The 17559-nt window shown below is 33.1% G+C and overlaps 1 protein-coding gene across 3 annotated transcripts in view; it reads left to right on the plus strand.

The window, feature by feature from the left end:
- LOC129001685 (breast cancer anti-estrogen resistance protein 3 homolog) overlaps positions 1 to 17559 on the plus strand; it is a 243564-nt gene that overhangs the window by 162721 nt on the left and 63284 nt on the right. For 2 of the 3 annotated variants that reach the window (XM_054429078.1, XM_054429077.1), the window contains 2 exons: positions 2860 to 2971; positions 9141 to 9216. In XM_054429078.1, coding sequence (XP_054285053.1) covers positions 2860 to 2971; positions 9141 to 9216 — 188 coding nt within the window. Of the gene's footprint in view, positions 1 to 2859; positions 2972 to 9140; positions 9217 to 16192; positions 16287 to 17559 lie in introns of those variants that run through there. The other variant, XM_054429079.1, reaches the window with a different exon arrangement.

The following is a 17559-nucleotide window of genomic DNA, read 5'->3' on the forward strand; positions in this document are numbered from 1 at the left end:
TTTAATTGCATAGATTCAGCCCGTATTTTTCATAAGCGCCTGCTTATAAAATTGTAATCTGTTTAAGGTATTGAAAATAAACTTGAACAGCCAACTGTGATTTTTTTCTAATTATAAAATTGTCTCAACCTAGAACATTTTTTATTCTTCTTTAATTATAAAACTGGTCAATATCAGAAACTCGTGGATTAAGAAGTGAATTTAACCTAATAAAGGGTAAACATGTTATTATTTTTTAAATTTAACTACTAAAAGATAAAAATACAGTACTTTGTAAATTTTCTATTAAGGAATAGAGTTATTAAATTAATTTTAAACTGCCTGTTTCAATTGTATAAGATACTTGTAGCACCTCTAAATGAGAAAGCTATTTTACACCTAAGCTCTGTATTTTCAAAGAAAGCTATTGGAATTCCGTGCTCACCTCTATTTTAGTTCTCGGCTTCTACAGACACGTGATCATCAAGCCGAATTGCCTTTCGCAGACTTTCATTTTAGTGTTTCTCTTCCGAAGAAAAACATTTTTCTCAAGTTGGTAGAATCTTAAAAATTACATATCTGGTATTTGTACCTCAGATAGCATATAATGAATATTTGAGGTGTTACGTCTATCGCACACATCGTGTACATTCATTACATTTGTACTCTTTGGTGTAATTTCTTTGAGAGTTTCTAAGTGGAAATAATTTAGTGTTTTCTGGTTTACGGTTTTGAAATTATGGGTGACTTTTAATAAAGCGATGTTTCTATCGACGATAAGTTCTCTTTATAGACCTAATTTTCGGTTTACCCATTGACCTAACTACCTTATGTACCGAAAATTAGATACACGTGATCAAATATGCTATTTAAAAGGTACATAATGTACATAATTTTGTTAAATTATAAGGCACAAGTTACATAATTTGAAGAATGAACTATGATGTTTGGTAATAATAAGTTGGTTATTTGAATAGTTGAGTAGAGATCACAGTTATTATTTAAATTTTTAAATCCATTATTATTTGAGATACCTCCGCTTATATTTTTATTCTATCAACTAAGCATGTACATTTTCCTACAAAAAGGTCAATCTATTATTATTTTTATTTGGCTAAATGTAACTTTTTCCTTTTTAAATATATTCAAAATATCTATATTTTCGTCTCTCAAATCATGACGTGAGGCTTGCACGTGGAGTATTTCCGTTCGCAACTGTGAATTTCGCTTTTGTTAAAATACGAGTAATGCTATAATACTTACAGCTTACCTCATATAGCTTCATGATCAATAATATAAAATAAAATACTGTAAAGTGTTGTCGCGTTGATAGCAACATCAAACACATCAAATATCAAACGATACAACCACAATGTAGTGGTTTAGCTGTCTTTGACCAAAACTCTGCAAAGTATAACTTTTACTGGTTGTAAAACTTTTGTATCAAACAGTTGTGGTTTCAATGCAAAATGCAGAATACAATGTTTAACCATTAAGTAACCTACCGTTTAAGGAGTTTCCGTTATATATTTAAAAATCACTTTTTGACAGATTTTTGTATGTAGACATTGCAACGTTACTTAACTGTGCCTATATGTACCTCTAAAGTCAATACAGTATACTAATTAAACTAATTAATTTAAAATTTTTCACTTGATTAAATAAAATCGTATTAATTCAGGGTGTACATAAGTCTCATAGAATTGTTTTTTATAGTTTTTGTTTTTGATTTGTATAAAATATTTTTGTAATTAATATAGAACAAATCCCTACAATAGAAACTTATGTTTTAAATTCATATTTACTTTAATAAATACTGAATTTTAACATTGTTATTAATAGTTTAAAAGAGTAGATGGTTCCAAATCAATTCGTAGATAGTTCATTTTACAAATCGCGTCCTTATTAATTTAATAAGCTACATTGTTTATTTCTTCCGTTTCTTGTATTAAATTTAATCATTTCAATCCATGCATACAATCAGTGTTTGACCTAAATTTGCTTTAAGCACTGTTAAAACTCTTTTATAATTGATATAAAACAAATTTCAATTCCACATCTGTATTTTTATTGCTTAATTAAAACTTGTATTACTTTCATTGAAAGCAACACTTAAGTATATTTTTCTATTAGTAAATTTGTTCAATTTGTTTTCTACAATCATTTATCCGTTTACAAATCACTGATACATTATGAATGGCACTCAATTAATCCAAAGGTATTTAGTAATCAAAGTCCAATTCCAAGTCTAGACAGCTCAAAGAGACTTGGGAACAAAGGTGGGTTTAATTATTGCAGGAATTAAACGAGTTAGCGGAATTGCTCCAGAGTTCACTCATTAAAGCCGAGTTATGTCAGTAGCGACAACCTTTCTGTTATTTAAAACTTAAAATTACTATAATTATTATTATTTTTAGGGAACGTTAAAGTATCAGACACTATACATTTGTGGTAGACATTTGTTGTCATTTGTCCCTGTATTAGTTGAATGTATACTTTATGATGTGTTAACTAACCCTTAGATAAATAATCATACTCAGTAGTAAATAAATAAATAAAATAATTAAATTGATCACAGTATTATTATTTTAATTATTTCGCATAGAGAACTATTATTTTGGTTTAGATTAAAATTTAGTTTGTCATGATGATTTTAACTCTACACAAAATGGTACTACTTCCAATTCTGGAAGAATCAAGGTTTTTAAGCTACTGCAACTTTTGTGGTTTTCCCTATAAAATATCATAATTATTCCCACCACTTACCAAGGGTTGTTGACAAGCAAATGGTAAAAAATATGTGTCAGATTGCGGTTACAGTTAACAAAACCAATATCTAAGAATTTTAGTATCTTAAAATGAATGTATTTTTTGTTCTAGGAGCTCCTGAGATTCTCCGAGGCAGACATCAAGGATCTGGGAGTCAAGAACTCTTCCCACAGAGCTAGGATGGTCTCCAGTCTTGTGGCTCTCAGAACCAAATATGAGAAAGGTAAGCATTTATTGAATACTAATTGCAGTTAACTGCTTGCAATAATGAGCGAAGCAAGCACATTAATACATTAATCATACGAAGTCAATGCTGCATAGATTTTACTTAAAGTCAAACATGATGTCTACTTGCAGTATCCAAAGTTCCTAAAAATGGAATGCCTATTTGCAGTATCCAAAGTCAATTGAATATTTGGCTCAATGGAATGCCTATTGTGCAATATCCAAAGTGAATGGTACGTCTGGTTCTGGTTCAAGTAAATGGAATGTCTACTTGCAGAATCCAAAGTCAATGGTATATTTGGTTCACATAAATTTAATGCTGCAAATTTTGCAGTATCCAAAATTAATTGCAAGTCTGGTTCAAGTAAATTGAATGCCTATTTGCAGTATTTAAAGGTAATTTTGCTAAGCCTATTTGAAGTAAATTATGCTACTACAGGAAATGTTATAAAGTGTGTTTATAGCTTAGGTAGTATGAAATCGAGAGAATTGCCAAATTTGATCAAGAATATCCATTAACAAGTTTTTCTACAACCGTTTACTTTTCCTCCATAAGAATAACATGGGCATTTTGATGGTAATTTAAATGTTCAGTATTTTTGAAATTTTCACCGTATCCTTTAATCCTACAATAACGATTGGTTTACATAATTATTTGCTTTTTCATGCTCTATACGATGGTTGTAATAAAAATAAAGAATTTTAATGTTTTTAAAGAGAAAGTTGGAACATTTTTAATTATTTTAAACCATATAACACTTTTTTCATATGACGCTATCTTGCTATTCGCGAACTCGTTCAAGTGTATACAGCCCTACATGTTAATGCCAAATTTCACCATAAAATTTCAACGAATCGTGTTGTTGCTTCTTGTGTGGCTTCTGGGGACTTCAAAATGAAAAAGTAAATCGGGCCCGGGTCTTACCGTGCCACCTACGTATCCAATAGGTACTTCCAAATAGGAAGATTCGTTAAAAGAACCCTACTTTAACGACCCATGTCACGACACACTTGATTAAAATCATCTGTAAATACTAAATCGCTTGATATAACAAACCCGGACACCCAGTCTCCCTCCAAAATTCAATACCGATCTCCCTCCAAAATGCCAGATTGTCGCTCCAGATTCGAACGTGTGCTATCTCTGTGGAGAGCGGGCGGCGCGACGTATTATCATAAAGCGTAGGTCCGATTAGGATTGAACCGCACGCCCCAACCGCCATAAACTAAGTGGTCGATGGGTGGACAAGCTTTGGCGTCATGGACTGCATCCCTCCCACATTACATAGACATACATAGACTATGTGGTGTGGCGAGGAGTGTACATCGATTGATAATTCCCTTAGACATGTGTGGAGAATTTTTGTATTTATTTTGTTATTTTTAGGGATAAATCCAACACAAATACAACTTGTGGCAAATAAGAAATCAAAAAGTCATGTATTGGTGCTCATGAGTGTACCGACTTTTGGAATTGATAGATATTTCTAATACACAAAATGCTGCCCCCCGAACAACAACGTGCCCAAGCTGGTTCCTACGTCATGTTGACTTGTTTTTGTTGGGGCGGGGGAGTTTTCCAGTCACGGACACTCAGGTTTCATTGTCATACTGTTCTAAACTAACTAACCTAACCAACCAAACTTGGTATAACATTTCAATATTCGGTATGATATTCCCCACATGCCTTTCCTATAATCAAACGGAATTACTACTCAAAAAATTTCAATTACATAGCACCACATTTTGTAGGGTTTGGTGGAGGGGGGGGGGTAGTATTCCAGTCGCGGACACGGCTCCCATATTGGTTAGTTGGCAGATTTCGTGACGTCACGTTTCACCTAGCGGGTGGTTTTCCGGGGGCTAGTATTCCGCATCCCCTTCCACAGTTCTGGAGCGGCAATGGAGTACTTTTCGCTGTTAATACACAATAGTTCATTATTGTGCTTTTATATAAACAAGCATCCAATGTCTTATGACAAATTTTTCGCTAGAGGTCGTAACGAGTCGTATATTACAATTTCAAACACAATTCCAAGTTATGCATTTTCAAAGGACTCACCTCAGACATAATAACTACAATTTAAAGGGTTATTAGTAGATATTTTCTACAATTTTCACCTGATATTCGTTGCTACTTGAAACCGCAGAGAAGTTCTACTTCTTGACTTGGTTCATTTCTTCCCGAGATGTCGTAGCAAAAGCTTCCACCTTCCACCGCACTCGATTCTGGGTCATCCTCTTTTTTAGCTCTTTCCTTCTTCCTTGATGTTATCTGTAGCCTACGGATATATTCTTCAAGTAATCCTTGGTCTGTCTCTCCTTCTGTTTCCCTGATGGTTCCATTCAAGGGCTTGCCTGGCAATGTTGTCACTTGGTTTTCTGAGGGTGTGGCCTGTCCAACCACACTTTTTTCCTTTATTTTGCTTTTCTCAACACCTCTTCGTTTGTGGCCAACCTACTTTATGGCCAACATACGTTGAATATTTGACTGAGACATTTATTGACGGACACATATATTTCGTGTGTTACAGCTTATGTGACCTTCCATGTTTGGCATACAAAAGAACAGTTTTCATGTCAATTTCAAGTGCACTACTTTCAACTGCATAGACGTACGTCTCTCGTGTGAAGAAAACTAGTTAAAATTCCAAACATAAATCGTCTGCTTGTAGGTGTGTTGATTTCAACAATGCGTGTTCAATAATGCATTCCCTTGGCAAGTGCAATTCATTGTTGGGTGCACCATTCATTCACACGCAAGTACGCACACACTCACACAATACACACACGGAGACAAGCCACAGACTAAGAAGATTAAATTAAATCGGATAAAGTTAAAACCCTGAAACTGCCCTACGCGATTAGTATCGAAACGCTATTAATTAATAATCGTTATTGACTAAGTAAGAGCATTACAGCTTGTGTGCAATATGTATAGGAAATCAGCTGGAATTGTTAAAGGAATTAATCAGCTGATTGTAATCGACATTAAAATGTCCCTTTATGTATATCGCTCCATTTTTTTACAATTGTATAACATTTAGACATTTGAGATTGCTCATATATTCCAAATTGCTGTCAATCAAGCATTTCTTGGTCTATTTTCCACTGCAAGTTGTAAATTCTAGTCCCTGGATACGCTGTTATGGTGACTGCTTCCAAATCAAAGTCTGTTAGTTCGATCCCAAATATTACCATTTAAAATTGGGTTATCGTGATGGTTTATAACATCGTTGAATAGTATAAGACCTGGGTTTGTACCGTTCCCTTACAAAAAGTGTTAAACGTGGTAAGATGGTAGGTTACAGTATTTTGACAACATAATCAGAAATTAAAATCATTCTAAAGATTTGTTAGCTTTCTGAAGCACAACAGTTTTTTGAGTTTTTTTTCAATCTGTGTATTGAGTGATTTTCATTGGCTTTGAAACACACATAAACATACTGTACATACAAATAAAATATTAACTTTTAACAAACGAAATTAAAGTGAGTGGTGATTGGTGATTGAAGCCAGAAATAAACAAACAAATATTATACATATATGATTTTAACAATTCCTGCAAATTACAGTAGTATTTCATAAAATAATAGTACTTTGTCTAACTTTCGGAAAATTTACACTTAACGTTTACTATTTATATATTGCTATTTACAAAATCGATAGTAATTAAATTATTCTACACAAAACTAAATTGTATGAAAGTATTACCTTAAAAATTGATTTCCAAATAATCTCAAATTGGCAAGTTTAATAACACTAATGGTTTGGTAAAATCCACGATATTTTTGGAAAAGAATAAAAAATGATGTAAACAAACTTCCGTCGTAGAATCAATAGAAAAATATATAATTAACCTCTGGCGCCGTCCCCTCGCCCTTACTTTTCAGAACACCCCATCTGAGTTAAGTAAAAGCAGCAGCGCGAAAAAGTTCCAATAAAGTTGACAAAGGAAGGAAATGACAAGTTAATTTCAGGAATATTACGAGACTGTAAAACTCTTAATAAAAGTTTACACTTTACGAAGTCCAAAGATACGCTTATTGGGCTTTTTAATTTTAGAAGGATAATTTGTTTTTAAGGTAAGGGGATTGTTAACTTTTTCGTTTTTATTTTTGATTTTGGCAAAACTATCTAGTAAGCTTCTAGTAGGAAAAACAAGCAGGGGTTGGGTTAGTTTTTCTTACATAAATAGTTTAGTGATTTTATTGCAATGACGTGGAATATACGAGAGGTAAAAAACTTTTAACTTTTTGTCGACATGAAAGATAAGGATCAAACACTGTTATTTCGCAAGGCTATATATTTTGCTTATAATATGGAGACCTCCTTCTGCTATACCATTTGATTAAATCAGATGTCTACAATCCAGCAAACAGCGAATATTTGCATAACAATGATTGTTTATGGTCTAGCTTTTAAATCTCTATGTTGACACCTATTCATGTTATCATTTCAAATTACATTAAAAATAATAATTTTTTTCTTGCACTTTTGTTACGCTTCAAAGATTATATGTTTTAAATACATTTCTTTCCCGAAGTAATCCATAGAGAAATAATAAATAATCTAATCAACGTTTCCACCCACAGACGCATGTAGGTATTGTTTTGAATCCTACACTCAAGGCCAAACCATACTGGGCCAAGGTAGCTGATGTCATTGCTCTTAGCATTTAGTGAATATTTTAGAGGACATTGTTTCGAAAGCTAGCTGTAACTGTTTACTTTGTATACTACAAGCTACAAGCATTGAGTATACACGTACTCAATGCTTGTATTAAACTATTGATAACCATTGATTACGTGTATACTCAATGCTACAAGTAAGGTTTTCGTCGTATTCTAAAATCTGATGTCTGCTTAGGTGCGTTTTTCATTCATTATATTTCTTTAAGCTATGGACGAAATTGGGATACAAAATAATCTGTAGCTTATACCGTTTAGAGGTGTGCAGAGTTTGGTTTTCCTAGTGTAACTTATTAAAAAGTTAATAATTGTCTATACTTTTTCCCAACCCTGTATAATGCTTGAAGGCACCGATATAAATACAATTTTTCTCAGTTTTAGTGCTATATTTATGTTATGCATTTTACCATTTGGTTACCGTCTTGTATCGGTCCAATTTGATTCGATCTTTTTGTTTTGTTAAAATAGTTTGAAAGATGATTAAACAAACTTTTAAGTTTCTCTTACGATAATACTGGGTAAGTTTAGAGGTTAACTGTAAGAGGTTTTAAGTTCGCCTCAATAAAGAAGGATTTTCATTTCATTTCATTTTCATTTACTGGGTTTAGTTGTTCTAATTTAACCCTTTTATAAAAACATTTCTGGAGATATGTATGTATATTTTTAAGTTGGGTCCCTCAGGCTGATGAAATATCAAACTTGCCCCCATTTTGTGATGGGTTGTGATGTAGACCTCTAGTTTTTATCGATATTCTTTTTAACTGATGACCTTTGAAATTAATTGTCACTCGAAGGGGCTTTACATTTACAATTTATGAGCTACCCCCTAAATAATAAGGTATCCGAACAAAATTGGAATACAAAAAAATCTGTAGCTTATACCATATAGAGGTGTGCAGAGTTTGGTTTTCCTTGTGTAACTTATTAAAAAGTTAATAGGTGTCTATACTTTTTCCCAACCCTGTATAAATTCCTATGTTACCCAATAAGTCAATCATCTAGGCAAGCATGTTTCTTTAAAATCATTTTTCTCAGCTCGTGTGCATCGGAGGGGAAATCTCCGCATACTGTTAGAAAGTTATTTTCCTGTAGATGTGCAGAATCCCTTTATAAATTAAAAAGGCTAACAAATAAGCACAAAAAATGTATTTAAAATAAAAATAATAACATGGGCCTTATGAGTTGCCATGCTGGTGACGAAATAACAACGATAAATAAACAGAAAATCAAAACAAATAGAAGACTGCTACACAATAAAATGTTTCATTTACAGCGTGGGGTGAAAATAGAGAAGTCTGTACATTACATTATCTTTGGTCGAGCTTTCGACCACTGGACGACCGACAACCTCTAGTTAAGATAATCCCTGGAATATATTGTATCATGCTTGTGGGTGTTCTGCTACATTGTTAAAATATTGTGTTGTATATTTTCATTTTTTAATGAGCTTAATATCATTTTGTCTTCAATTTTCAGGGACCCGCAAGAAAGACAAGCCTGAACGGCACAGCGTCGCCGTGGACACGGGGAGACTTGTGAACCAAGGAGGAGAGTAAGTATCGCATTGTGTGTGTCTATCAGTTAGTACAGGTCAATAGGACTGGAAATATCAACTGTCAAATTGCTAGTCACCACCAGATTACAATGATACATTTGTGAGACTTAACAACAATGGATGAAATGGGTGCAGAAATGCGTCATCATTTTCCGGAGATTTTTTTCTAGAAATATGTTAATTCAGAGTTCTAGACGCCGCTGTGATAAAATAAAAGACAATTTGTATCAATATCAAGCTAGGAAATAAATGTTCCTCCCCATTCTATGCTGCATCGGAGTACTCAATTGAACTTTGTCCACTAATTAAACTATTTCATTAATGACCTTATTTATAATTTTTAAATTAGTGTCCGGTAAATTTAATGGTTATAGAACATATTTTTTACAAATTAACAGTCAACATGTACCGGTGTTTTAGTTCAATAGTGAAATTAGAATTTCAAACATTAACAATAGTTGTGCTCAGCATTATTTTTAATTTTCTTTTAGATCTAAAACTTTTTTTAATTTTTATCCACCAACAGTGATTATTACAATTAATATGAGCAACCGTTATAACAGATCAAAGTTCACTTTTATAAAAAAAATTGGATCACTCACTGTACGAACAAGCCTACATATAAATCTATGTACTGTATGATGAAACATGGTTGGCCAAAACTATTTAGTATTTATATTTATAACAAGTTCTTAATGTGGTATTTTTTATGTTAATAAAATTTCTGAAATCTGAAAATATTGAATTCGTAGCCCTAAGCAGTAAGCACAGACAATAAATTAGTCTGTGCCTCTGTGCTCTTTAGAAGGGAACTTCTATAATGTCGGTAATGCAGTTCGTAGTTCACAAAGGCACTCATAGGTGGCGCCACCACACACTTATATGCTTTTGTGCTTTAAGACTTCCATTTCGTAAAAATAAATAGCTAACAGGACTTTTTATTCCATTATAGACTTATATTCCGTTGTATAACACATGTAAAAAAATGTAGTTAATTAATTACAAACCGTTGACATGAAACACAAGTTATGCTGAAGATTTTTACACGGTACCTTTCTCCGTTGCATCTAATTGTTGATACTCAAAAGTTAGGTTCTTCACTAATTATAAACCTTCCAACTGAAAAACTAGAATCAAACCAATCAAGAATCAAAGATAGATTACATAGATTGGTTATAAGATAATCACAGGCTAAATGCATGCTGATAGGTTTGTAGCAGTTAACCATGCTGAATTAGCATCGTCAAGCATGAATAAATCAGCTGTTCAGAACCAGCTGTATAATTTGGCCCTACTTCAGCTACCGGTAGCAACAGCTGATTGTGTAAATACTTAGTGATTATATGTCTGCTAAAATTGGATCAAACAAAAAAACGATAGAAGGATAGGTAATAAGTCAGATAACATTTCAGTTTGCGCATTTTCTAGTTAATTTTGAATTATAGTTTTCTTACTTTAAACGCCTATTTTACAACCTGTCTCCCGAAGTCACATTTACGCCTTTATTGAAGAGGTGATAAGGAAATCAGTCATTATTCTTAGAATAAGTGTAGATTACTCTAATGCACGAGACTTATTTAAAATGCCTAACTTATTATTGTGGTATAAAACAGTTTTGTTTCATAGTTAACACTTTACGTGGAGCAAAATACAACTTAAGCGTAACCAAAAAACAACATATTTTGTGCCTGTTTGGAGGAAATATATTGTCTTTATAGTATTTTTTTTCTTTCTGGCCGGCCATACTCGTTACGGCATACCGGAGCGTGTGTGTGAACCTGTTCAGGCAAACCTGGACAGGTAAAATCAAATATGAATTTTCATATATTATACCGCACAGGTTTGCTCACATGAGTATGTGTATGCGGGGCCGGGCATAAATGCGCTTTGAGGTAAACCTTTATAAGCCTATAAACAATTGACTTCCAAGACTGTTTTTTTTCCAAAGTAAATACACTTATTAATAAGCGTATTTAAAAAATATAAATTCATATAGGTCTACATATAATATTTTCATGAGTACATCGGCATCAATTGTGCACCATCCTAAGTAGTCTTTTAAGTGTTCACAGTTTGAGTTAACAAAAACGGACTGTTATCATGTTGAATGGTACGGTTAAATTTTGTTTCTAAATTAAATGGAGGATGAAACAACCATTTTACGGTATTTTCAATAAACCAAAATTGTCTCTTCTGCATCTTGCAAGATACGGGACTGGGTAGAGGCATAGCGGAGCGGCTGTAGGATAAAGAAGTTTAAACCACAGATAACGCCCCTGGCGGATTATTGGAGAACTACAACCATACAACTCCATCGGTCGCCGCTAGATGGCAGTAAAGTGTAATTATTTTAGAAACGTTGACATTATTGTTGAAATATGTTTCAATACCTCGTACTTATTAGGAATCCGTTTTTAGAAACGTTTAATACTTTTGGGAATAATCTTTCGATACTTAAATGTGGTTTTTTATGTGTCTGGGATATTTTATTTCTGACTAACTATAAATTTAACAATTGGTTCTCACACCTCTTTTTAGTGTTTGCTACCATTATATACTCGTAGATGTGGAAAAGAATTACACTTACAATATTTGATGTAATAAGATTTGAAATTTTCCGTCACACTTACGCAAGAGGAATCGTGTGTAGTGTTATTTTTGGAAGCCTCTAAATAGAGGCTCAAATATATTGTAATTGTATGTAACATCTGTAATACCAGATGGAAACGGCGTAGGTAGACTTCGGCCAGCGATGGTATAGTAGCATACAACAATAGAAACAAACCGCGTTACAATGTAAACCAAATTAGGTGACATAACTCGATGCTTGGCAGTTATCTAGTTTTGTCATTTTTATTATTGCCGTCCATGCTCTTAGGTCTTTTACAGGTTTGCTAAAATTCATCCGTGGTCCAGAATTTCCCCCAAAACAGCTTCTTACTTCTTATTTTATTCTCTCTTCTATTTTGTTAGTCTATACAGCTGTTGATATTTTAAAATTCTAAAAAAATGGTTCTGCACTTTGTTGGTTAAACCTTTAAACATAATATTGTCATTGAACATAATAGAACACAACTTATTTGTTGAAAAAGCTCTAAAGATTCTTCGATTCTTTGTAAATAAATATGAGGGATTATAAATATGAAGGAGCTGGCTTCGCAAAAGAAGGGAGTGTGCGAAAGAGAATAATGTTTTTCTTTTAATTTGAGTTGTGAAAAAAACCTTTATTGACCACCAAGAGTTGAATGACCGTCCTGAGATACGTAAACCAGTAGATAGAAAAACTCTCCGTGTAAAAGCAAGGGTGATTGTTAGATTTTCAGATATGAAGTACAATAAGCGAGTTCATGTAAATTCAATTACAAGAAAATGAACAAAGTATACTTCGTGTTCGGAAGTATTGTTATAACTAATAGTAACATAATCGATTATTTAAAATAGGTATATTTTTTATTTTCAGCCCAAACTACAACTAACGCCCCTCGTGGAATATTAAACTACTACAAATTTACTCATCCCTATAACCCTACCATTACTTTTGCGTGATTAGATTAAATTGTTGTCAAACGATTTTGAATACGTAATTTTTTATGAAATTGTAAGTTTAATGCTTTTTGTAAGAGTGATTCAAAACGAAAACGCTGTTTTCGGACTTTTATGGGATATGTTATTTGTGATAAACGTAACTTCAAATGTATACACGTTGATTCTCGCACACCTTTCTACTGTTTGCCATCATATATGCTTATACGTGTGAGGTTTCGGGTCTCTGGACTAGTGTTAACTCTACCTTCAGTCTTAACAACAAATATTTGCTTGTTAGATTTATTTATTTACACATTTAAATAATTTTGACTTTAACTAAATTTGTATCACAATCACATTTATTTAATTAAATATAATCTTTCTTGTAGATTACCATTTTTTTAATAGTATTTAAATCACTGCACGAAAGGTCCTGCTTTTAATTTCCAGTAATGCAGAATGCAGTTCAGAATGTCACTACCAGAAAGCGCTAGCTCGTAGACAACAACAATGACATTAATCGAATCGTACTTAATTGTTGTACAGTACTTGATATTAAAAGCCCTTCCGTTGTTTAGCAAAGTCATACGGCGAAATATAATTATATGCTGAATAAACATTGTACAGTACTACTGTACTTTTTTATTACTGTGGGAAACCAACATATTTTCTAGCAAGTATTTTATTATATCGACGATTACAAATACCTCATAAAATGAATACTGATTATTATTTGTTCAATTACACTTGTTAAAGATTCCACGTTAAAATCATAACCATACAGATACAACTAGTAACAAAATGCATTATTAGCAATATAAAATTGTACATACTGATTACGCAAATATTTATATAAATACATTTTCAGTAAACAAATAGTTTTACTCCTGTTATTTTATCTGTGTCTGTAAAATATCAACGTATCGAAGGAGAGGCAAATACTTAAATATGTTTATTACTAAACCATAATGGTATCTTCAATGGATATAAATAGTGTGCTTTATTGACATGATACATTATAGGTTAAACAGTGAAATAATATGAAGTTTTTAACGAAACCAGTCCAATTGAACCGCTGACAGAATGTGCTGCTGAAGGATACGGCGTTATTACCACACACAAAGTTATTTCTTGCAAAATTAAAATTTTTCTGATGATGATTGGAGTGTCCAGACGAAATCAATCACCACGTACCATATTTTATATGTATTTACCGTCTTGTGAGTCAACAGTATAAGTGTAGGTCTAAATATGTTGTTACAAGTTCTATTAGACGTATACTTTGTACTTTAAGGGAAACTGTCACTTGTTTTTAACTTATCAACTGTACCAAAAAATTATTACTTTTGAAAGTTTAAATAACCAAAACTGAACGTGACTGTTGTTGAAGGTCTAACATAACCTTATTGCCACTTTTTATGATATGCTCTTACAAGTATGTTCTTCCCAAATAAGTAAGCATAGCTAGTCCACGTATTTACACTAAATAACCAAAACAAATGTTACTTTATACAGAAGATCTCACTTTTAAAATAACTGTTTACGAATAATACTACTCCCCAAACCACCTGTTTGAACAAAACTATTGTAAAATATCACATGCATTGATTCAAAATATTTTTCCCCTTCACACAATGAAATACTCCCACAAGACTGTCGTCCTTTGGTTGAGAACAATGGCCAAAGAACAGAAGAGGGCCCCAATCCCTAAAGTAAGGGGAGAAATCATGAATCACCATCAAAGCACTCTGTACGTGTTTTAAGTCTGATTCAAATATTCCCTCCCTCCCAACACTACTACTCGCGGCAACAATACGAGCAACAATGAACTGCTTGTCATGCGCACACTTATCGACCGTCTGCAGGGATGCACCCGCGGGGAAATTTCCCCTGCAACGGGAAATTGTCTTGCTCTGATTTGTGAGTTTTCATTGTTTTTGAGAACTTGTAAATATAAGCACTATTATGATTTGATCCAGCACACATTAAACACAATATTTTTTTCAAATAAATATAACGCTACTATGTTTTTACTCGTCCTCTGCTACTACGGCCAAAAGGCAAAGAAATGTCTTTAAAATTTACCCTAAAACAGTGAGAAATATTTAGTTTAAAGCAACAAACTATAATTTACAGGTAATCAAGCATAAACTAAAAACTAGCGTTATATTACAATATCCTCGCCGCAGCAAACCTGAAAACTAAATGAACTTAATTTACTTGGCTGGATTTTTACTACAATTGGTATATTCTTCCTATTTTATGTTAATAACGGGTTTTTCTGATACAGGGAAGTTGATAAAGAGTGTTATTGAAATGATGATAGCTCAGCCCTTTCGGTAACTGTGTCCTATATGTAGGACATTTAAAAAAAAACACCTCAATACCTTCCCTGTAGCAGCAAACCTAATTGTTCATTAAAATTAATGTTACTTAAATAGGAAATAAATCTTACTTATTTTAAGGAAAAGTCTTAGTAGAAATCTAGCCAGATAAATGAAAATTTGCTTAGACTGCAAGTTTTACTATGGTGGGGGATATTTAAAAAAATAATAACTAAAATGGGTTACAAATAAAACAAATTAATAAATCCATTGATAAAATTTTACATATTTTATGCACATACATTTGTGCTGGACCTATAAACATCTGTGGATTGTCCTAGGCTGATTTATTACGTGAAATCGAAGAAGTAAAGACAATTGTTTTTTGTTAACTTGTAATATTATTCAACCAATCTAACAAATAAGTAAATCATTACTGATATTTTAAAATCAAAGTCGTGTGATGTTTAACCAATGATCAGAATTCCGTTCATTCGACGATTTCAAATTACCATCAGTTTGCTCTCAACGAGAAAACAAAACAATAACTCCGACTTTATCGCTTATCAGTCGAATTCAATTTCTATGCAAATCATGTAGGCTGATGCGAAGTGAGAGAGTTTTTTTTTTATTTAGGAATGATTTTGTATTGTTCGGGGTTTTGTTGGGGGCCGTCATCGTTTTTCATTCAAAATTAAATTTTATGGTGTTTGACAGTGTTATTTGCTAAATGAAAAGCTACTTTACAAATACCTTTAGACCTGAAGACCCCACGAATAAATCTTAGTTTATAGCAAGTATTTTATTTTGTGGCAGTTCCAATTATTGTGACTACGAGTCCTGCTTATACATAGAGTTATGTTCCATCCCCTTTATAACCTTAAACATACAATATATACAAATCTCTCATACAAATTTCGATGGGCAAACCTTCAAAATATTTTGATCCGGGAATAATCCCCCACGGGGAAATTTCTCTCCGTGAAGGGTAATTTTACGCTGAGACCGGCCGGCCGGTCTTCAGTGCTGATTGGGCCTTCCGCGCCGGCGCTCCCCCATCGATCTCTGCCAGGGCTCCTGCGCTCTCATTCATGCGGTCTAGTACGATGACAGGGTAGTTACACCCATCCCGGGGGTCGGCGACGGAGTGTAGTGGTGGAGTGGAGGAAGTGAACCCAGAGGATATCACAGGTTTGGTGTCTGAAGCTGGACAGAATGGTGAGTTTGCACTTTGACCTTTTTGTAAGGTGTTAAGTCTCCGGTGTAGATGTTCGAGTTCGACTAGATTCGTTTGTTGAGCTTGAAAAATCTAAGAAATTAGCAAAATACTGTGTCACCGGTGTATTTGTTGGAGTTGGATTAATTGTTTGATTATGTTTAGAATGAATGAATTAGGTTTCGTTATGGATGAGCTTGCGAAAATAATAAAGAACACTTTACTATTATTGTCCCTGCTAATGAGATTTAGTACGTAAGTTTGTTATTTAAACGTCGGTGATTTTTAATTAGGTTTGTAGTTAATTTTTGTGTTGGTTAACCTAATATTTTAATTAACTGAGCTAGTACTCTGTTTATCGTAGCCGGATATTTAATCTTCAGGGATGAGTCTGTATATTTGTAGCCTAAGATTCCTGAATTTGATATTTTAGCATATCGCTCTTACTAACAAAACATAGGTGATTGATAAGGCTTGTAGAGAATTTAAGGTTATCATTATCCCATTAAGTGAACTAGAAGAATGTCAAACTAACGAAACGCCATGCTTTACTCTGATTAGTTTTTGAAGGTGGATATTCGAATGCAGTTAATAATTCCACTTTTAAATGTTTAGAACAATTGTTGTTAGTTTGCCTGTAATTGTGCCATCAATGTTTGTAACACACTATCGGCCAATTGGCGAAAATGTACGCTACGTTTTTGTAATTTACATTCTACTTGGTATGGTCATATATTGCCGGTTTGATAATAAACCTAATACATATGTAATGAATGTAAAGTCCATCGTGCAATATAATAGAGCACCTTAGGCTTTATTTGTTAGTGTAAATAGTGTGGTTGTTATTAACGTAACTAACCAAAAGTATCTTTTCATTTTCTTAGAACTGAACTAGTAGCAAAACATTTTCATGTAAAACACGCAGATTTTGGCCATAGGCTTATTTTAACATTGTACCATGTACCATACATTTACCACTGTACCGCATAGTAATTCAATAATTTAATTACATTTTTACTACTTTTAGTGATATAATGAGTCCTCCAATACAGAAAAATCCCTGTGGAGTAACCTATCCAATAAAGCAAAACACCCTGGATAAAATTTGTAAGAAAATATCTATAATTTATATTTAGAAAACCTATCATCACAACAAATGGTATCTTAAATCTATCCTATACTTAAATCCAATTTATCTTATACTACATTTTATTGGAAGGGGTTCGGTATACAGTCTTTTTGTACCAAAAGACTAATCAATTTGTTTCTTAGTTT

This window comes from Macrosteles quadrilineatus, unplaced genomic scaffold (assembly GCF_028750875.1).
Source record: "Macrosteles quadrilineatus isolate MER2022 unplaced genomic scaffold, UCM_ALF_1.0 Scaffold_8__2_contigs__length_117827958, whole genome shotgun sequence".
NCBI lineage: Eukaryota > Metazoa > Arthropoda > Insecta > Hemiptera > Cicadellidae > Macrosteles > Macrosteles quadrilineatus.